This window comes from Poecilia reticulata, linkage group LG7 (assembly GCF_000633615.1).
Source record: "Poecilia reticulata strain Guanapo linkage group LG7, Guppy_female_1.0+MT, whole genome shotgun sequence".
Lineage (NCBI taxonomy): Eukaryota > Metazoa > Chordata > Actinopteri > Cyprinodontiformes > Poeciliidae > Poecilia > Poecilia reticulata.
Window position 1 is genome coordinate 23630907 of NC_024337.1, and position 23606 is coordinate 23654512.

The window sequence follows — 23606 nt, forward strand, 5'->3', positions numbered from 1 at the left end:
CTCGCCACTGCTTGTATGATTCACCCTAAAACTGGATATACTGAAATTTGTCCAAGTGGAAGTCTAGAGTACCAACCTTGTGACAAACCGTACCCTTTATGTGTTAATTGGTCTGGCTTTCTATTTGTAAATGTAAGATTGGTTGTTGTAAATTTCCTTTCTATTTTGCACCTTTTGTATCTATATGCAAACAGTTCCATGTTTTATGATGACCCTGATGAAGCCCACAAGTTTAAATGTGTTAGTCTGTTGAAATAGTTATTTTTCTGATGTGCTAATTATATTATGTGGAAATTCTTTAGACATACTATGTTTAGCTGTGCTGTCAAGGTTTCAAGGTTTTGTGAATAAAAACGGCAGAATTTCAGAAGTTGCAACGAGAAAATATATCTGCCCTATTTGGAAGTTCGAGCCCTGACTTAAAGCCTCGCAGGAAGACCTTTGCAGAAGCTTGAAAAAAAAACTGAACTACTAAAGACAATGTGCATTACTTTTAGGTAAGAAAAAACCCCCACAGTAAGCACAAAAACACATTAAAATAGCAGCAAAAACATCAGAAAAGGGAAACACACCGGCTTTTTAATGGTACAAAGTTTTCAGTATCTCATTAAAGCCTTTCATTAAATAAAAATATAAATAATAAATGGTTTAAGTGGCAGGGGAATATTCAGATATTTCCTAAAATAAAACAAAAAATTTACATTTTACTGTTGAGTGCAGGTACGAAGTTGGGATGTGGGCTTTTCAACTGTATCTTATCTGAGTGGCTCAGGTGGGTCATTATGAGGAAGAGGCTTAGTTAATAAGACTAGTCTGACAGGATAAGCTAGTGGTGGCTAATCCTGAGTGGGAAGCACCAACTGTCAAAATACCTGCATTTAGCTGCAATCACACAAAGCTGCATCAAAATAATCACTCTCAAAATGACTGATGGTAAACATGGCAAATAAAATAGAAAATTTAAGGCGCATTAATATTGAACATCAGCAGGAATTAAGGAAGCAAGAAAACAGGAAGCTCATAGCCGTCAAGATGCATGAGAAACACACTGAACCTTAGATGTGGATGGAAAGTCTTCTAAAAAAAAATGTAATTTAAAAAAAATATATATTCTCTTGGAGTTTGTGTGTAAAAGTTTAAATATGAAAAAAAATCACAGTGGGTTACAATACTTGACCAGTGATTTTGTAACCCTCTGCAGCAGGTAAGTGGACAAATCAATATGAATTACTCAGTCATACTATTGCAGTGAAGCCTTGATTGATGAGTATAAAAAACCTTAATTTGACATTTTTTAAATTGTATAACAGTGAATTCTCTGTAAATCATTTCTGCTCAACATCCCGTCCTCTGTGTTTGCCTGCAACAGTGAATATTCTGCTGCCACGCTCATGTGAATAGAAATAACTTAATGAAGAAAATCTACAGTTAACTAACTGCACAACGGTGGCAGAAAGCTGCTTACATTTATGGATTTAACCTGGCTCATCTGCTCAAATGTCTGTGAAATTCCTGAATTAAAATATAAGGTACCTACGTAAACACTTACAAAATCAGATCAGTCAAAATCAACATATTATTCTTTTTAATGTTTTGTAATAAATCTCATTACGTCACCCTGAGGAGTTTCACTTTTATATTCTGGAAAAAAATATATATTTTACTTATTCTTTACATTATTTAACATTGAACATGCTGCATTAAACATGTTCCAGAAGTCGGAGCTTTTGAGCAAAGTATAAACCTGTGGCAAGATTATATCACATACAAGTTAAAAGTGTTTTATTTGCAGGCTTCAGAACAGTGGAACTTGTTATTTGTGTTTGTGCTGGCTAATATTATCAATAAAATACCAAAACAGTATATTTCATTCAATATGTTCAAACACTGAAGGAACATGTCCGCAAGTAGATCTACGGAACTTTTGGTGCCACTGGTTTACTTAAGACGGAAACACGATGAGGTGCACGCCTACATTCTGTGGGTGTGCAGCCATCTTGAATACTACACTTCCTCAGCAAGCTCTGACTGTCTGAGTCATATTGTTGTTGCTTTTCTTTCTGGGAACTCAGAAAATCTGACTTTGAAGTACAAAGATAATGCAGCAGAATACGTAATGCAATTAAAATATCTTGTGGTGTGGTTTAGGTCTAATCCGGTTTAAAAAGGTATTAAAAATGAATACTTTAATGTCTTAAATAATACCTCCTCTATATCTTCTACTTCCTTTGAAAGACTTTCTTGAAGGTATACCACAGAACCAGACATTTTTTACTCCTTTTAAATGGTTAAGTGTTCTCTGAGCTTGACAATATGTTTTGCAAAGACTGACTTAGCAAAGAGTCAGCAAACACTGACTTTTTGCTAAGCCTTCAGTTGACCGGAGTATTTTAAATAACAGATTTACTTCTATCTAATCAAAAGAAATAATAATACCAGGTTTAAACACAATATCAAAGGGAAGAAAACATAAAACAACAAAGAAAAACGTCTCAAAGTCAACCTCAAGGACCACATCCTCCCATGCGATCTGTCTGGTGTGGCAAGATTAAAGCTTAATCACAACACTTTAGGAACGCATGCAAGCCGATCTGAACTTATTATCTTCATGTTTCAAAGCACGAAGACTTTCAGGAAACCACGAGTACAACGAAGAATGGCTTAGACAGTTTGTTTTCTATTATTTCTTTATGCTAAATTTTATTCAGGAAAAACCATTAACGAACAAAAGACATGAAATGAAAAATGAAACATAATTAGTTTTTGATAAAAGCCTTGTTTATTCCAATGTTTTAAGCCAAACCAGCTGAGTAAAACAGTGTTGTCGATAAGAAAGATGTGCTACAATAGTAAAGTACAATAGTAAATAGACGTATAAGTAAATAAACTTATAGAACACTTTTCTTGACGTACAGACCATCGAAAGTGATTTTTCCACACAAATATTCACACCAAAATACAGATTAGCAGATCACTTCAGGTACAGTGTCTTGCACTTCAGTGAGAAAAATCTGGAACCAAACTCACAACCTTTCAACTGCCAGGCAACTACCTCATCTCCACAGCCGTCACCTCATTCTCTATTTACTCTTAAGTTTAGCTCCCACAGGATCACATATAACATGTCCTGTTTACAGCTGGAGGAAATCTGTTTCACTAATAAGAGAATAAGAAGCAGATTCAGTCAATTAGCAAAAACATTTATGTGGATTTTTTCAGAACTCAACAGTAATCTTTTCCAGATAGTTTTTGGGGTTTGATCAATCCCATAGTTTTGGAAGTTTGCAAATATCATACTGTAGAATATTTTTACCTCACTATATGTCACAATTCCTATAATGGAAAATAATGCATGGAACTCCTTGGATGTGATATTTGGCAGGTTATTAGATTTCAAGAATCATACATTAGTCCTTGGTGTGCCAATATCGCACATGGTGAGTTGTATGGATTCACTTCACTGCCACTAATCCTCACTCCTGATGTAGCAATAGATTGCTTGGAAATGAATGGAAAGGAGTGCGGACATTATGACAGAAAACAGATGAGTTAGGAACACAAGGGTTTTACCTTAACTAATAATACCAATATTTAATCATAACTTTTTATTACATTTCTTCCTAATGTCATCTAAGCTTCATACAACTTCTCTTGAAACAACTTTAACAGCTATTTTTTTAAAAATAACATCAGAAAGTTTAGGTTAAAAAAAAAAAAAAAACTATGCACACCACTAAACACAATGATTTAATTGCACTCGTATCCCTGGGAAGCTTTGCATGCGAGTCAGAGCAAATCAACCGTAGGAAAAGAAAGCGGAACATATGCACAAACTGTAGAGTATGAAGTTACCTGGAAAAGTCCCATAAAAACCTGGACCAATTCATCACCTGTGAAAACAGTACTAACACAGACGCACACACACAAATCCCTACTCATGATCTGCAGGGTTACTCATTAAAGAAGTACATGTGTGTAACTTCTAGTCTTACAGTAAGGAGAAAATGAGAAGACGGCCACCAACTTTTCACTGATGGATCTATAAACGTATCTTTATTGAGTAATAAAGAATAAGGGAAATCTATATAACATGACACTTTGAGAGCTTGCATGTAAGAAGCTGCCGTTTAAACTGACTCACTGTCTTCCACCAAAATAAACACAACATGAAACCACAAGACCAGCACATTAGCAGGAAGCAATATGAGACTAGAGAGCATGTTCTGAATTTGTGCCAGCGATCAGATAAGGCAGATAACTGGAAAACGATAAAGGAGGGATTTTTTATAAAGACTTAAATGTGTTTTTGTTTCTTATGTTTTCTGCACTCTGGGCTTCATCTTGGTGAATAAGGTTTGTATTGACGCCCATAAAAAGCAGGCACCACCGAACACATGCAGGCCCCCGCATGGATATGAAAATACAGCCTGGGGATTTTACTAATAACAAACACAATGAAGCACCTCTGTGTCTGGAAAAAGGAGGCTATTTTGCAGCAACCAAAACAACTGGGTCATATTAGCACAGACCCAGCTTTCCAAGCCTGCCTGATGCTATTACCAAAGTCATGAGGATCTGCTGGTTATTGAATTGAAAAACCATTCCCTAGTCTCGCTTTCTCCTTCCAAAATATTCCATCTCCATCCAGATGGCTTGGGGTTTCAATCATGTCAGTGCTTGGCAATATGTGTTTGTTTGGCTTTCTCACTGTAAGGCAGTCCCAGGAAAAAATTTTGTAGTTTCCAGGCCCTTCTCTAGTGAGAGGGGTAGAGTTACATACAGACTGGAACCAACGATTCTTAATAAAATATAAATCATTTAAAGAAATGCTGTAGGGACCAGTTAGAAATATGGTAAGGTAATCATATCTTTTGGAAACAATGCAGGAATTCTCACCAGCTAACCCAAAATGATAAATTTTCAGCAGATAACATAAAACCAAGATACCAAGTGACATAAGAATTCATACCTCTATTAACATTTTCATATTTAATCACATCATGTCCACAAACTCCAGTGCATTTCTTTGTGGTTTTATGTGATAGATAAAAACAGGTGGCATTACAAGAAGAAAGCGGTTGTTCAAAGGAAGCAACAAGAACTTCAGGCTTCCAGAAGCTATGCACGTGAAACAGAAAACATGTAGGAAAATGTGTCCTGGTCAGATGAAGCCAAAACTAAACTTTGTGGCCTACATGCCGCAACATTTTATGCAGCAGACAAGTAACACAACACAATTAACATCTCCACAGCGACAAATGTAAGTGGAAGCATTTGTGGCATGATAACCTGCATCATCAGCTGACCAGACTTGAAAGGAAGTTAGATGTTTCTGAACACAGAGCAGGTCTGGAAGAAAACTTGACTTGACTGCAGCAGAGGTTCACCTTCCAGCAAAATCTGACAACCTCTGCCTGTCTTTTCCTTTTATATCATGTCCATTACGTGAAGTGGAAGCAGCCTGTCGCCAGGTACTGACTGGGAGTGCCTGGGTTCAATATTTCCAGCTTATTTAAACCTGCTTGTTACTGACATCCTTAAGACTTAGAAAAAAATTACAAACACTGATACTTTGGTCTGTATTGTTATTGTATAGTTTTCTCCACTGTTTGTTCGATGAGAGAGTCAAAAAAATATCAATAAATTTACAAATTAAATATAAACGCATGGATGAGTATCTCTATATTTTGTTGGAACATTAGTGATTTAATCCTCCAAAAGTTCTTTAGATGATGCAGTTGTCCAATGTGTCTCTGGCAGGTCTAGGTCCATCACTACATACAGATTTTGGCCCTGATCACTTTCTAGCTGTAATAACTGAAGCTGTGTGCAGACTCTAGATCGTTCTTCTTTAGGTTCAAAGATAATAACTTCAGTTTTGCTTCTACTCATCAGAAGAAACTTCTGCACATTCACACACTGACTTGTTTTCTGCACATTCTCTGTGCTTGAGTGGGTTCATTGTCACCTGGTGGCATTGTAATGTAGAGCAGTGTATCATCTACATAGTTATGGTAGCTAATATTATAATATGAGTTAGTGGTAACATGTAGATATTAAATAAGGAGAGCCCCAAGATGGAGCCGTGATCTTTGTTTGCTTTAATGAAAAGTTGACAAAATTCCTGTTCTTTAGGTAACGCTTGAACCAGTCAAGTAGTGTACCAGAGGTACATTTAAAAATTAAAATGTTCTTTAACAGCAGCATTTGAGTTTGAGTCTTTCATTGTTTTGCAATAACTAATGACCTAAAAAAAGACTTAAAAGAAGTGATCAATAGGTTTTTATCATCACTTTTATCACTTTGTCATAGCTGTAACGCATAATATCATACATTTTATGAAAAACACTGCCCATGTCTGATACCCTCTATCATCAATTTACTGATGCTATCAATCACTGAAATATGGTTTATTAGTTTTATGTCCACTTAAGTTACATTTATAAAATTCCTTAAATTAAATTTTAATTGAAGTCAAGAAACATTTTAAAAAGAACAAAATACAAAAACACACTCCACACTTTTCAGGTTTTTATGTTAAAAACTTCCAAAATCTGAGACAAGCTAAGTATGACAGACATGCTTAGCTTATGTCTATCATATAAACTCCAATGAAATATGCAGAAGTAATAGACTCTAAAATAGAATAAAACTCCCATGCAGTATGAATGATTTTGCACAGCACTGTATGAACAAAAATTCTAACACATTTACAATATGTGTTAGTATGTTATGTCAGAGTCAGTAGGACAGAGGCTCCACTTCACATCCCCAGAAGAATTCATCTGGGGATGAAGCCTCTACTTACCTGGTTCATCCCAACAAAAGCTTAATTCTCACTAATCATATATAAAGAGGGACATTGATATATCACTCACTATGTTTGTTGTTGTTTTCAGGGCATGGCGTGCTTCTAACAAACTCCTGGGGATGTCCGTGTTTGGGTGTTTGGCCCCTCGGTAGGCCCGGTGAGGACAGCTTCCCAAGCCTGGGGCCACTGGAGCTCTCCATGCCTGCAATGGTAGATTATGAGGTTAAAGGCTTTCTTCTGCTCATTAATCTGTTCCCAATGTTTGTAAGAACATTATTAGCACTCCACTACATCGATAGTCTGTGAAGATGCTCTCTCCTTGTTAATGCAGAGTCTTCATACTGGTCATTGGTACTGTTGGCCTGAAGGTCAGATAAGTGGAGGCACACACATCATCTGCAGTGGTAATGAGGGTGTGACCTCCCATGTTTCATTTCAAAATCAATAATCTGACTTCATGCTCTGCCCATTAGACAAAAGGTAAGTCAAAGAAAGGACAGAGACAAGAACTGCTGCTCTGCTTGATCACTTTGTTGGGCTATCTGCTCAGGTAGCCAGCTTGCAGTTGACTTCATGTCAGACATATTGCTGTGACTTGCCAGCTGTAGTGTCAAAACAGTTTTAGCTTCATTAGACCCACGTTTCACGCCATGACTGGTTTTCCCCAACTATTTCTAAACAGCGAAATGTTTTTCTTGTAATAATAAAAAATGTATAGTGGCCTTCTTTCGCTTTCTATCTTATGAAAGACCAATGAAGGACCTGTGTATTAGGTCACCTGGTCGACAGCAAAGTTTTCTGCTTTACAGTATTAATTATCAACATTAACTGCTGAATCTCAACACACCTACTGCATACATAAAATGTACTGTTCCTAAAATTTTGATGAAGAAGGCTGCCAATTATTAAATGAAGTGACAGCAATTAGAATCCAACATGCTTTCACTCACTTTTATAAGTTACAACACCAAACAGTATGACACCCAGTAGGAACCAATCAGTTTCCATTTTCATGCCATGCTTTACAATATATATGTGTTTCTGGTTGATGTGTCCTGAAAATAATTTGCTTTCATTTTGCTTAAATATATTCTGACATACATAGCAAGTGCTCTGCATTTAACAAGAAGTTGAAATGCACAAAGGCACAAACAGGTACTAGAGTGCATGCAGGAACAGTAGTTTGGTATGACTCAGGGGTGTTAGATCACCCAAGCCCTGAAACTAACAAATGTGGGCAAAACAAACAAAAAAAACAGAAATGAGTAATTACAAAAAACAGTAAAAAAAACCAAACCAAAAAAAAAAACAGAACAAATAATCAGAGATTAAGTTTGCAAGGTTCTTTGCAAAAAGTTAAACATGGACCTTCTTTGTAAAATAGTACATAGCTAATGTATATGTACTGGAATTAAAATGTAGCTTACTTCAAATATTAAAATACAACATTCATGTTGTAGGAAAATACTGTGAATGTTTTGAGTTTGTGTGAATTTTTTACCTTTATTTACAAATGGCAAAATATTAAAATATATGCAAATAAAGAAATAGATCTAACAAACTTTAAATATACTTGGTATTTTTCTCACTTAAGCTAACTGCCAAACAGTTTCAGCTCCACCTAACACTGTAAACGGTTTGGTAGCTTTCTCTAAAATATTTCATCACACTGTTCCCGCGGTTTAATGACCTTTTATTTAGATGTCAGAGAAAGTGGCATAGTGACTACAGAGCATAGTTAGCACAGTGATGCTTCTCCACTTCCTGCTGCTACAAACTGCTGGTCAACTATCTGAAAGAAGGCCACTATATATATATTTTTATTACAAGAAAAACATTTAGCTGTTTAGAAAAGGTTGTGAAAAATCAGTCATGTCGTGAAACATGGGTCTAATGAAGCTAAAACTGTTTTGACACTACAGCTGGCAAGTCACAGAAATATGTCTGACATGAAGCCAACTGCAAGCTGGTTACCTGAGCAGATAGCCCAACATCCCCAGCAGTATTATACTGGTGTATCTATAAAAACCAGAACAACAAAAAGAAATCTTCTGCACATGAAGAACTTATAAACTACTACAACATTTAACAAGCGTTTATTCTACATCTTTGCTTTGGACTATGTAGAGTCAAAATAACATTTTTATTGACTTAGGCCCTGAGTTAATGCACCCGTTTGCAAATTTTACACCCATGTTATTTTTTAGTGTTGTCATTTTGCACCCACCTACTTCCATTTAAAACCTGTAAACAAACAAACATGTTATTAAGCCATTGTGTATCAGTTTGTTTTACATGCAGTAAAGTTTTGACCTGAATTATGAAAATAGTGATAAATTGCTCAAATCATAAAAAAATACATCGTTTTCTGAAATATTTGCATTAAAACTTGTTTTAATTTTTGGGATTCTGGTTCAATTCAAATTCAAAAAACTTTCTTGATCCCAAAGGAAAATTAAATAACTCTGATCCATGTTCAGACAAATTGATTGCTCTAAAATGATGTGCCATGATCAAACCAAATTAACTCTAACATCCAACTAGTAGACATATTATTTATTGGACTCCTAAAACTACATTTCCCCACAACAGGGCTAGAACACATAATAGAAAATAGCGTGAAACTTAAAGAGTCTGGTTCAATCTCAAAATGAACTACAAAAGTACTAAATGGCAAAGGGCTAGAATGACCAGAAGAACCCTTACAGATAATATAATATATACTTTTAAAATGGTTGAAAAAAAAACTGTATCTATTTTAAAATAAAACAAATGTGATATTATTGTGAAACAAGAGGGGTTTTTTTTTTCTCTCATGTTTTTGTTTTTTTAGTTAGGAACAAGAAAGTGCCGAATACAATAAGTAATTCCATAAAAGATTTTTTGCAACCATCCTTCGAGTTATAATAAATACAAGCCTGTGACGCCTCAAACAAACCAACCTGCAAACAAGTATTTCCCACTGCACGTGGCCCACTGCCACGGTGTTTGTCAGCTATGGTCAGACTCAATTTGAACATGTGAGTAAATAAAAACAATAAAAGTGTTCCACTTTTTCCTCCTTTAGTCCGACCACACCTACCTGAACTGTGGGGTCAGTCACTCAGCAGCAGGAGCCCTGGGGGGCCCCACCGGGTCACCCACGTGACGGGAGGAGGAGGTCAGGAGACAGGCACCAAAGTGGGCGTTTTTTCCACCAATGTTATGTTACATGGCAATCACACCTGCTTGTACGTCAAGGGCCGTTCAGACAGGAGGCTCGGGGGGCCGAAGGGAAGTGGACAGCCGTCAGCCTCGTCTCCTCTGAACACGACGACAAAAAGACGATTCACAATCCCGAGTGTCCATGAAAAGAAATCCAGTGTAGTTTCACCTCATTCCCAGTTTCCAAACGCATTCTCCTCCCTCCTCCTTTTCTGCATTAATATGTACACCACGAGGCACTTCTCCAACCTCCGTCTTCTCCTTAGACCCTCCAGAAATATTAAAAAACACCCAGGAAACACGACCAGGTCCTCGGCTCCTGAAGGAAAAATATTAGAATACAGAATGGTTTATATAGGCAGTGAAGCAAAATGGCGACTTTATTACGAAGGAGGAGTAAAAAAAAAAAAAAAAAAAAAAAAAAAAATCCCTGCGCTGGCTGTAGCTGAAGGGAGGCACAAAAATATGTTTAGTGCAGTAATTTCGACGGCTGTGAGACAGTCGGTTAGAGTAAAAGAAAACGAAGCGAAGAAAAAGAAGAAGAAACGTCGGATGTTAGTCCAGTCCCCGGCTCCTTACCTCGGGATTATTTCGGCTTTTTTATACGGATTTTATCTCGGCGGCCGTGTACAGTATTACAGTAGTGTGTGTTGGGTCATGCGCGTATCCACTCCACCTTTGACAGTTGCAGCCACAGTCTTGATGCAACTTGCGAGCTCTCGCGTTGTTATTATCTATTTCGAAGTGAATAACAACAGTGTGGGGTTGCTCTGGCTGATAAAGTCGCTGCAATATACCCCGGCTCTCGCTGCTCTTTCGACGTAACGGCGCTGGTCCCTGACGAAAAAAAAGGGTCAGGGCTTAAATTCCTCATATCAGCCCTCGTTAAGTGTTTGCATCGAGCTGCTGCTAAACATTCGACCAATCTGACCCGCAGCTTGAGTTCAGTCTGTGCAGTCTTCTCTCTAAAAAAAAAAAAAAAACAGCTGAAAACCAAGTACGCCAGAAATTTACTGAATATACCACTGAAGGCAAAAATATTTCCTTATGTCATCATTACCAGTCTCTGTAATATTTTCTTATATTGCCACAGAATTCAAGGTCATCGCCTTAGATATTAAATCCTATTTATTTCAAGTAATGCCATTAATGGATCTAATGCAATATTTAATCTGCATTAGATGCTCTGTCAGCTGGCTGCAGGGTATGTGCACATGGCTTTTCACCCATCTAAAGCGGCTAATAATAAATGTTTCACATATGGCGGGAGCCTACATTTTTCTCATAAAGACAGCTGACTTCATGAATCATTCATGGTTTCATTGCCACCTCTCTGTGTTTCAGTACAACAACAGAGGGACTCTCTTACTCTGACTGGTGCCAGTCGACATGGACTGATATTCTCCTATTAGTGGAAATGATTTGAAATCATGATGTAATTTAAATGTAGAAAAAACTATTTTAGGTATCGCCTGTGGAGGGCGGCATAGCTTAACTTTAGTGTTGCCAAGCATATTGCTAGAATTGTCAAAATATGTAGTGTAAAAGGCAGACGGGAAATGAAATACATTAATAATAGGTTAAAAAAAAGTGATGCATTATTTTTCAGTTCTGTGCATAAATAAAAAACATACCCTTATTATGTACACATAGTTGTATTAGAGTATCAATAATCAGAATCGACTATACAAAATTTATAATTTCATGCTTAATCTTATTATTATCAACTTTATTATTATTACTATTCTTCTGAAGTAGGTATTAGTTTTTTTTATTAAATTTTCTTTTGTAATTTAATTGTACCACTTCTACTGTTATTGCAACTGTGGTTGATATTAATGAACTGTTTCTTCTGCTATTATTATTATTATTATTATTATTCGACAAATAATTCATTTTTATATGTCTCACCACGTTCAGTCAAGGTTTATGACCATAAATCACCCACTAGAGGGCACTACAGTTCAATCATTTCTCAGAGTGAAAAGGCAAAACGAACATCTCATCATTGTGACTTCAAAACTTGTGATTTGGATGCATATCTTACTGGTTTTCTCAATTGTTGACTGCATAGTGTTTTTTTTTTTTTACAACTTTGTATGGTTTTATGATGTAATACATTTTAAACTGCCTTGTTGCTGAAATGTGCCCTACAAATAAACTTGATTGATTTGTAGAGCCCAAAATGTCATGTCAGTTCAGAAAATATTGGGATATTTTATATTTGTTCATAAGTGATGACTAGTAGAACCATCAAGTATATGGTGATCTTGAATCGCAGCTGCCATTGCTAGCTGATCAAGTAAAATCTTTAATACACGCTTCCTGTTTAATCGGTTCTGATAAATACTTCACTCTGGGGCACTATTTGACCCGTGAATAATACTTCAAAGCATGATACAGGTTTATGTTTTTTCTCCTTATCAGCTGAGTGAGCACAATCATGTCTTTTTTTTTTTTTTTTAACTGGCAAGAGATAATTTTTTTCCTAATAACTTTTCAAATCAAAAGCCACAAAGCGCACTAGCGTCATTTTCATTACTATCTTTTAACACTCTACTTGACAGTTTGGCTCCTCATGAAAAAAATACAGTTTTGAGCTATTTATATCACCAAGAGCCTTCAGTCAAGCAGCTGTTAAAGGAGAGATGGAAGACATAGGAGTGTTTCACATTCAGTTTCTGTGCTGTCGGAGGATTGAGAATCAGCAGATCAAAGTCACAAGGAAATAACGATGAATCAGAAAAAGCACGGGTCTCAGGATTTGGCTTATCTTCGAGAACAGTCACCAAAGCTCCCATTGTGGAAGCATAGTTTCCAAATGGTAAATAGAAGAAAACAAAAAGAGAAAGATAATAATAACCAGATTCCAATTAACTGAAGCATCCAACCATCTGCTATGCAGATTTATTCCCCTACCAAGGTTGAGAAGGTCACTGTTCACTGAATCTGTTTATCATACATGTGCCCTGGAACTAACAGGTGAGATGCTTGATGTCTTGCAGTAATTGGATCTATTTGAGTGTGTATGTGTGTGTGTTCTGAATGCGTGCGATGATGTGTCAGCGAGAGACAAAGTCAACATCTGTTTAGGCAACACTTTGTTTTCACAGAGTCAAAGTTGTGACTCAGGGACCCTGAATAATGTTTCAGAACAGATGGAAGATTGAGGCATATTTGAATTATAAAATACATCTGGCATGGGGTCTACTGGAATTATTTTACAGATTTTGTATTTTTATTTTTTAAGAAAACGAAGCAACATGAATGGATTTGCTGAAAACAAAGAACTACCTCCAAGTTCTTTGACTCAACTCAACAAGTAGAAAGTTTCAACTTTAATACAATTAGGTGTTTAAACAAAGTAGTGATCCAAAACACACACACAAAAATTGTTTTGGAATTGTTAAAGCAGGGCTATATAAAAGTGGTGGAGTGGACACCCTCTATGGCATGGCATTGCCCTCAGGCAACAAACCACAAATCTGTACCTCACGTAACTCCTTTATTTTATTTTTGGGGGTTGATGATTTAAAATACCTGCAGACATATTTTTGTACAAATAAAAGAGGTATTGAGGTTCATGTGACCTTTTATTTAGAAGAGGAGCGGTCCTTTTTATGAAGCGGAGGTGCATGCTCCACCTTGCCTCCTACTTGTAAGTTATACATCACTTTTCTTCATGTTTAAATTTGGGTCACTCTAACTAAAAATATTTTCATACCTGTGAGTATGTAAAGAAGCATTGTAGATCATTTCAAGACAATTTTTTAAATAATTGATATGCTAAAACTGTGTTTTTTTGTTTGGAAATGTTATCCTTTGCTTGGCTCAAATTCTAACAAAGAATCAGAACTACAAACTCTTATAAAAAGAACCTGCAGCCCAAACTCCTGTCACTGATGTGAATCTGGTCGCTATAGATAATCAGATAAACAGATGGTGATTCCCAGGTACGCCAATAATCAAGTGCCAAAAATGTGATATACACTTTTTTTTTCACATCAGCAAGCAATTTCTTCCTGATGTTTAACATATAATAGGGAAAAAGACTGATTTCAACATCCTTAGTGATTCTAGCTCTGCCAAACATACACATGTACAAACACACAAATGCTCGTTTTAGTAATTTGCTCAAATGTACCATTCATCAATGAAAGTTGGTTGTTTATTTTATATTTGGTGAGTTGGAACCATGTCTGATTTATTTTTTGACAAAAAAAGTATTTTTATGAATATAGTTTTTGTTTGATTTGTATTTCATTTCTCATAATCACTGTAGAAAACTTGGCGTTTTAGACCCCTTGTAGCACCATGTTGCCCTGAGGCAACAAACCCAAATCTGGTTCCGGGAGGTGTCAGGGTCCAATTTTATGATTGATATGCATTTAACAGCCACCAAGCTCCCAAAGAATGCAGGAAAATATTTTTCCCCCAAAAAACTAAAAGACATGCCATAGAGGGTTAAACCAAATATTAGTGCAGGTGTGTGCATTGGGCTTGTACGTATAATTCTGACCATATATTGACTAGAAAAAAGCTAGTGAAATTCAAACATATGCCTGCTTGGGAAATTCACTGAAGTTGTTGTCCACCCTGAAAAAAAGATGGGGTCAAATGCATCATTGAAAGACCAGGATTAATCTTACATTAAGTTGCTTAAGTAGCGCATGTAAGCTTTTCATTTACGTTGCATTAAATATCACCGATGTGCATAATGTGTCTCCGGTTGCCTATGTTTATTTCATAGATTGTTAAATTGAACCCCGGTTCTTGCCCATGGACCACTGGAGAAACACAGGCCTTGGTGGTCCTTTGCTGGACTAAATGAGGTTAGAAGATGGATGGAGTTGAGGACAACCACTGATATGAATCCTGTCATGCCTCCAAATCAAACTGTTTCTAAATGTATTTATGTGTAATGAAGACTTTGTGATTCACTGGAATGAGTTCTCTAGCTGTACTTTTGTATGAAAATCAAAACCATCACAGTAATTTCATCTCTACTTGCAGATAAATACATATTTACATATATATTTTTAGTACACTAATTTATATAATGGGAAACACTGGAGGGAGAAATACAAATTAAAATGTTCTTATTACTAAATTATCCACTGAATATGCAAATGAGTACTTTTATAGTTGCAACATTTTATAAAACAAAAACTCATTTTAATCTAAGCAATTAACCGGGAAACAATTTTGCTTCTCACTAATTTCATTTTGTCTATTGGAAAATGAAAGAAGGAACTGTGATTATGTATCCCATTTTAAATTATGGCGCACTAACTTTTTTTTTATGTTCATGAACAAGTTTAGCCTTTGAACAATTAAAGGACATTATTTCCCTTGATGAGAGCAATGCAAACTTTAAATATTCATCAAATGAAAAAGGAGAGGAAGAGGTAGCACAAACATTGAAGAACAGGAAGTAAATTATTCTGTACTATAAGAGCAACATCTTAAATCACTTTTTTAAAAGAAACAATTAGCATTGAAGATTCTTTTTTCCCTTTCTGCCTTCTTCCATTTTTAAAATGACTTTTCTAGTATCATTTTTGCATCTCATGTGGTTGTCTTAACATCACTTTAGGAAAAACTTTTAACTTAAGCATGCAAACAGATAAACACCATGTCAGTACATCAGGGCCAACAGTTTTTCTCAATAAGTTTATTCAAAAACAGCTGTCATCATGATCCATACATACATTTATGTTTGAATCTGTAGAGCAGAGCGAACTGTATTTTTTTCAGTGTTTGAAACAGTTCATTGATGATCAGTGAACATAAACCAAATGTGTTGATATTTACAGTGGATCAGGTCTACTAAAAATTACACAGTGTTTTCTTTCTTTTAACAGTCACTCACTCACTTTTCCCTGCGGCTCCCTGCTAAAAGATGCATGGATGGCTGTTGGACGGGCAGGTTGTCTTCACTGGATGTTTGTTTATTTTATTCATTTATGTGACATGAGAACCATCATTCTGCAAAGCTGAGCGTTACTGCCTGGAATTACATCTGCAGATCTGGCTTCAGTCACTTAGGGAATCTGGTATCTGGCTTGCTGTCATTGTTGGCAGTTTTGCTTTCTGAGCTTTAGAAACTTCAGTGTCATCTCCGGGAAAGAAACCGAATGGAATACAACAGAGGGATGTATTCCCCACCCGCCCTCAGAGCTTGCAAGTGACAAATGATGGAAAATATAAAGATCCACACACAAATGACTTTCTTTCCCTCGGCAGACCTTCACAGCTCTGTGGAAATAGTTTCTTAACTTAACTACCAGATACTCCTTTCCCATTTACCTCTACCTGTTCAAATTATTGCTTTATCAGACCTATGCAGTTAGCGAGCATTGTGTTAACCCCATGAAACCCTTTGATCAGTCATTAAATCACAAATACATAAATTAAAGTGTGTGTTACTCTACTACACTCAATTATATATAAAGGTTCATTTTTTTCCCAGTACTACACTGCTGAGAAGTCACAATACAAAAAGGACTATTGTGGGAATGACATTCATCTCATATTATTGTAGATGGAAAGTTTCCGTCATTTTACATTAGTAGCTCTGTTTGTTCATATGTTTTCACACCACGACTCAAGGAATTAACCCAGAATTTCCTTGATAATGAAACATGTAAAATAATCACTGGTGTAGAGGTCTTAAAGGGATAGTTCAGATTTCTTCTATGGAGTTCTGTGCAGAGGTTATGAGCAGTCAATGCCTTACCCACAGCAGACACCTCTATAGATAAACTGTTACATTGTAGTTGTTTTTCCACTGCTCTACTTTTTTTTTTTTTAATCATCAGGCAGTTACTCTTCAAGGTTGTACAACATGAAGTACTTGGCTAAACAAGTTTTACATTACGTGTACTTGACTAGGTGCGTCTAACTATATACCTCTACAGTATAGAACTAAATGCCAGCATGAGTGTCATCTGTAGCTACTAGCGTTCCCATGGAGCTCAAGTTTTTGTAATCATGCTGAGTGAGCGCTGAGCTGAAAAACAAAACTCCCATGCAAAGGGAGCACACTGCAGACAGAGAGAGTGGTGAGACCGATCACAAGCTGAGTAAGAAAAAACAACAACTATGCCTGTTTTTTTTTTTTATATAAGTACAGGGTATGGAGACACTGGACACTGCTGTGCTATCTTTCGTATGTGGATAAATTATTTCTGAGAAACAACAAGTGCTTAAAACTAGATATTCTGGTGAAAAATTCTTTAATTCTTACTTTTACATAATTTTTTCCCCTTCTCTCTCTTTTTGAATGAACACCATGTTACGGTTGCAATGAGGCTGTAGTGAAAACTGTATATCTCCAAGTGGCTCACAGACTCAGACACACATATTTAAAGCAGTGTTTGAATGAATCACAAGGATTCTTAAGACCAAAGTTCTTGTGCTTTTCAACTAGGCAAATCCTGACCAGCAGTTAGTTTAACTCTCCAGGTAAAACTACCCTCCAGATCTCCACAGTTAAGTTGTTCATAGAGATAATGCTGCAGACAAGACTCGGACTACTCATAGCTGCTCCACAGAACTATTTATTTAACTAAATCAAAGCGGATCTCCATGAATCCAAATTTTCAGACTTGAATTTCATCAGTGCTGTCAGGCTGGTTCAATCGAAATGAAAATCAAAAGGGACATTTGTAATGATCCCACCAGTGCCAGGTCCGGATCAAGCCTGGAATAGTGATAATCTTTCGTTGCATCATTAGGTTACAGAGGGTCTCCCTGCTTTGAACGGCTCTTTGTCTTTGTCATAGTGCCTGTAAAGCAGATTGGCTGCATTGAATGGGAATCCTCCAGACCAGTTGGCATAGAGTCTATAGGCTCGTCCTCCCCCTGCTTTCACTCGTTGATTCTCTGCTCACATGTCTGGAGATAGCAGCTCTTCCGCAGCTCCTGGAGATGTATTGTGACAGGAGACGAGGGGAAGGACTGCCAAGCACATCCTGGGATGAGCTAAGAGAAATTTCCAAAGGAGGCTATGGAGAGAGGAGAAGGGAGAAAAACAAAAAATGAGTGCATCATCAGGCCTCACACGGAAACAGTACTGTTTTCAAGTGAAGCGATTCACTGTTCCCACGTCAGGCCTTTAATCGGCTGGTGGCCAAAAGCCTCCATGGACATCTATTTTATAGAAACTCTGTGTTTTTTGTTTCAAGTAATTATTATGGATGGTCACAGGTTATGGGAAATGCTGCATGTAATAACAAGCCAACAAATTGTAAATCAGTTTTGTATTAGAATACAATAACAAAAGATCAATAGCAAAACACATTAAAATTTTTATTTATTTATTTTTTTCCAAGATGTCTCGTCATGGAATACATTAGCATACGATTAATTGAGAGTGGCAAACGTACTCAAACCCCTTGAACATTTTCACATTCTGCCGTATTGTAACCATAACATTTTCTGTATGTTAATAGATTTTTTTAATGTGAAAGAAAGTAGCAACACCATTATAAAGTTGTAGTTACATTTTTGGTCTGCCTTTAATTTAAGCCCTGCTGAGAAAATAATTTGTAGAATCTCATTTCACTGCAATTGCAGCTAAAACTCTTCCGTTTCTACCATCTTTCTACATGCGGAGCCTGCTGAATTTTCTTTGCCTGTTTTTTAAATTTATTTTTTACTAATAACAGAAGAGTTTTGGAGCTGTAAAGTTTCAGTATTCTCAGCAAATCAGTACGGGCAGCACATCGTTTTTTGTGGTGGGAGAAGATCAGATGTTTTAATGACAATCTTTGCAGTTGGTTTAATTTTTCCTAATTAGCTAAGTGTGAAGCCATTGGCAGATGGCTTCACACAAAAACACAGACCAACTTTGATCAAAAGTTGATATGTTGAGCAGCGAAGAGGTATTGGCAGTTTATTATAAAGATAAACCAACAGCTAGTTCCTCAGCAGAAGACAGAAGAAGGAAGGCAGATTTCTCTCTGGGCTTTGATCCGAATCCTCAGTCCCAAAAGTTTCCCGATAAAAATCCTCGCACATTGCTCCCTACTCTCTGAGCGCTGTGGCTCTGGGCTGTTGAAGACATCGACTTTACCTTTCAAAACAGCTCCTAAAAATAGAATAATACAATATGCATATACAAGAAAAGAATGGCAAAGGTTTTCTAAATCGATGACAAGGCTTTGTTGAAGGAAAAAAAAAGATGAATATGAGCTTTCTAGAGTATGAGTTGTACATATATTCTTTTAACTTCAGCTCTGATGTGAATTAGTCAACGACCTTCCAAATGTTTCCGACTGCATCAATATGTTTTGAGAATTCCATAAAATAAAGAAAAGAAGCTGTGAGACGTTGATTTAGCAATGAAGTAATGAGAATTATACAGAATTATTCCAGAATCGATTTAAATGGTTAGAAAAGCAGAAGATGCAGCTTTCTCTGCATGGACATTTATCCATTCATGTCTCAGTGGATATTCACTGCATGTGAACACTTGACCCTGTATGCATCTAAGACAACAGACAGTAAATTCAAACTGACAGCAAAACATAGTTTTACTATAGTATGCCAGTATAGTCAGACTAGCCAGAAACAAAATGATTTAAACAAATTAATGAAAACCCAAAAACAAGACTACCTTCAAGTGTATCAGTGGATGTAAACTTTTGACCAGAACTCCATTATATGTTCACTGCTTCACCCGTTTTCTGATTTACCATACAAATATAAGTAAACACCAGTGGAGTTCAGCTTCCATAGCCCAAAAGAAAACCTGTAAGCAGTTCATGCTGATTGCATCTTAAGTTATACCTGTACAAATTAAATCATACATCAAAGCCCCTTATTTTTTGAGCCAAACACAGAAAAGCAAAGGCAAATGTCGGAGTTATTGGAGCTGATATGTGACCTAGGCATAACCAAAATGTTTGAATCTTTATGATAACCAAGCAGCTGGCTCTTTCGCTACTCTATCCTCAGTGTGGTATTTTCACAGCCTAGACCAGATGTGTCATAATTTTCATTTGCATGGTAGCCTGAACTTGCACAACCGCTCTCGAAAGAAAAGCTGTGTAAGTGATGCTGCAGTAAACTGTTCTTCTACAGTTTACTGGTCCATCTACATAGCAGACATTTCACTGGTCTGCAGAAAATGAAAGCAAACCTCTAACAAAAAAAAATATATTTCTTTAAAATGAGTCTTTATTAAAGAGTGCAATAAACTCAGGAGGATTTGAACATGTATGCAGATCTTTTATTGGTCATTTTAGTGAGGCGTAATTTAATATTGTGTGCCATCTGTCAAAAGTAGCTGGATGCAGCATTTCTGCTTCTTGCAAAGGGTTTTGCATCACAAAGCCTTTTACACTCCTGATGTGAATAACGTGAAGGCATTGTAAAAGTGTCACGCTCATATCAGAGACAAGCTTGCGTGAGAATTCAGCTGCATCTCTGTATTTTCGTTCCCTTCGCAAAATTTATTGTGAGATCAATATTCAATTTTTGGTAAATCCATTGGAGATGTATCAGGCCTGACAGGTGGTATGGCGGCTCCACTTAATCACTGCAGAAGTGTGAGCGTATTAGAAGAATCGTTCAGGGAGAAAAGTTGCAGTTGTGTGCGGAGCCGTGCGAGTGCAACGCCTAAATGTGTGTGAGCTGCCGTTTGAATACACCCTCTTTCTTTCTTGTTTCATGCTCTTATCATTCCATTTAACCATGACCAGGCCTCTCCACACTATTCAGCACAGAGCAGCCAGCTGGTTCGTCTTTGCTCTCTTGTCCACGTAACCCAGTCGTACCCACAGTATTTTACATTTTCTCAGTCTAGTCCTACCTAGTTTGAAATTGTAGTTATTTTTATGTGAACAGCATTATTCAGCTCAGATAAATCAAGAAACAAAAAATCCAGAAGTTTATATAAGTAGAAAAAATGCCAAAGAGTTTATCTTCAAATATTTTTTGTCTCAGAAATTATACTCTTTAAACATTTACAATTTGGTATATTATAGATGGTAACTGCGCTGTATTCTAGCGGCTGTTTTATGTGATAGACCAACACAAAGCAGTAAATAGGTGTATAGAGGAGGGGAAATTAGTTTTCCAATTTAAAAAAAATATATAACACATTGCATAACGTATGACTTGTATTAGCTTTAATTTTTGAATTTAGATCAAATTAGTGAGCTGATGGAGAAGTGGGGTTGCCTTTGAATCAGAAACGCAACCAGGCAAAGTTTCTCTGGGCATAACCCTGAGCACCCTCTACCCCATCAGCACATGAGTGAGGGAAAACAAAGTTACACTTAATAAGCAAATATTTTACAACTTTGAGGCGGGGTGGATTAGAAAACATAATTACTTTTTAAAACTGTTCAAAAAAAAAAAAGTTTAAACCTTTGACCTCATTCAACCTTCACATCCAACACCTTTCACTCCTCGTCTCATGACCCCACCTTACAGCTTTCCAGAATGTCCCACACACCTTTATCACCTCTCATTTTTCTCCAAACTTGTGAAAACCAAGCGTTATACGAGGTCCCCTAATTAGCCTGCCCTTGTAGCTCCGAGTTAAAGCCTCATGAACTGAGAAATTACGTTTGCACTGCCCAATTAACGGAGGTGTCTAACAGCAATTTAATACTCTCCCCTTACCTATTAGTTGTTTCGCATCTTTGAGTTTAATTTTGTCTAACATGCTTGGGTGATTTGAAGGTCATCAAAAGCACTCCTTATACTGTGAATTGTGCCATTAGGAGGCATGTGCACACTGACTCAATTAAAGTAGATGGAAAGGTGTGACTTTGACTTTTTCTTTTGTAGAAAGTTAGTTTAAGAAGTTGGAGAGACATGTATCTATAAGTGTAGTGCACATTCAATATCTCTACAATGTGTAAATAAGCCAAGTCATGAAGGATCAGTTGCACTGTGCCTGGCTGTTATTTGCTTCCTACTTAATTATTAAGAGCTTCACAGCACTAATTTCTTAGCAGATTGATTGATAGAAAAAAATTGGGAGTTCCAAGTTTTAATGCATCTGCTGAACAAAATATAAACAAAAACAACTTTAAAAAAAAAAAAAAAACAAGAAATATGCTATAATATCTGGCTTGTGCATCGCTGACAATTACTTAAAAAAGACCTCTAAACTGTCTTGTTCCATTTTGGGTGGTTTTCTTAAAAATAGAATAAGTTAGCCATGATGACTAATCTTATCCCTACAAACTATTAATATTAGTCCAATTCTGGGCGTGGATGTGAAAATTTACTTGAAGCCAGCTGTAATAGAAAAGAACAAACTCACATTTAACAAAAGTCTTCAATGTGTGGATTTAAAAGTTACTGTAAAGCAGTCTGTGGCAGATATGCAGAAGCCAAATTTTAACAGCATCAGCAGCTTAGGAAGTGAAACTGTGAGCATGCCTTTGAGCCAACACCACCTTTATTACTTGATTAGCTGTTTGCAGTATCAGCCCATAATGAAATATTAATAGCAAAAAACCTTGCAATATGATTTTAGAAGCAGCACACCTAAACTTAGCACAGGGTTGATCATTTACCGCATTTGTTTTAGATATTTTTTGTCATGTTTGCAATAAAAAAAATTTACTCAGCATGTACCAAAACAACCCTAGAACAAATTAAAACAAGCTTCAGAAATACAAAATCTAGAAGCCTATTGCAGTTCACCCTAAATTCTTTTGTCCTCTTCTGATTCTAACCATGTAATCAGCAAAAACGCTTCTACTGCTCAATTTCGGACAGGGTTTTACAATGTATCATACCTAATGGAAAACCTGAACCCGAGTACAAACCCAGCGTTGTTCTCATCAATAAATATGTATAAAAGACCTTGATTCAATCTGCACAACCTGAAGGACACAAATGTTATTTAGAAGAGACATTATACAAGACGAAAATTCAGGAAGTCAGAGTTTGCCTGGGCTCGTTTTCCTGTGGCTGGGTAGTAAACGCGGTCAATGAAGCTCTTGCTGAGATGCAGTGCAGTAAATCCTGAAACCCCCACCAGTAAAACCACAAACAACTGCGCTTGTTTGTCCGGCTCCACGCGTGTCGCAGCAGGGATGCATGGTCCCACACTGCCTCCCCACTCTTTGATAAATCTCCAACCAATTTGTCTGACTTTATTGTTCCCTCTCCCACTGAAACAAAGCACAGGAACCAGAACAGAGAGTTACGCGGTCACTTACTTCTGCTAAGGAGCTGCAAGTTGCGGACCTCTTCTCTGACCTGCAGCTGAAGGACTTGCTGGAGGACCTCCTGCCTCAGGGAGTCCTGGACGATTCCCATCCGCTCCAGCTTCTCCCCGTTGAGGCGCAGCAACGCCCGTCCTGCCAGTAGGAGGTTAGGAATTAGTTAAGAGTTGTCCTTGACTTTCTGATATATCTTTTTTTTGCACTGAGTGTCAGTGTGGATTCTCAATAATTTAACAATGCTCTTCAGAGTTGTGCATACCCCCATCTACAGCATGAATGTCATAATAATCTTTGATTTTTTTAAAATTATGCAATTAATGTGTTGCTTGTCCAGGATGAAAACATCATACAACATGAGACTTCAATCATTTCTAAAAAACAAAAAAAAAAAA

General features: G+C 36.8%; 2 protein-coding genes across 4 annotated transcripts in view; both read right to left on the reverse strand.

Moving 5' to 3' along the window:
• The window catches only part of znf512b (zinc finger protein 512B), a 32778-nt gene extending 21821 nt beyond the window's left edge, over window positions 1-10957 (reverse strand). The window contains exons 1-3 of one of the 2 annotated variants that reach the window (XM_008413908.2): window positions 10595-10957; window positions 9894-10334; window positions 6879-7013 (exon numbers count right to left, since the gene is read on the reverse strand). In XM_008413908.2, coding sequence (XP_008412130.1) covers window positions 6879-7011 — 133 coding nt within the window. In that variant the 5' untranslated portion in view covers window positions 7012-7013; window positions 9894-10334; window positions 10595-10957. The remainder of the gene's footprint in view (window positions 1-6878; window positions 7014-9893; window positions 10335-10594) is intronic. The other variant, XM_008413910.2, reaches the window with a different exon arrangement.
• A 5526-nt stretch (window positions 10958-16483) lies between these two features.
• samd10b (sterile alpha motif domain containing 10b) overlaps window positions 16484-23606 on the reverse strand; it is a 59535-nt gene continuing 52412 nt past the window's right edge. For both annotated transcript variants that reach the window (XM_008413907.2, XM_008413906.2), the window contains 2 exons: window positions 23209-23349; window positions 16484-18024 (listed from right to left, as the gene is read on the reverse strand). In XM_008413907.2, coding sequence (XP_008412129.1) covers window positions 18002-18024; window positions 23209-23349 — 164 coding nt within the window. In that variant the 3' untranslated portion in view covers window positions 16484-18001. The remainder of the gene's footprint in view (window positions 18025-23208; window positions 23350-23606) is intronic.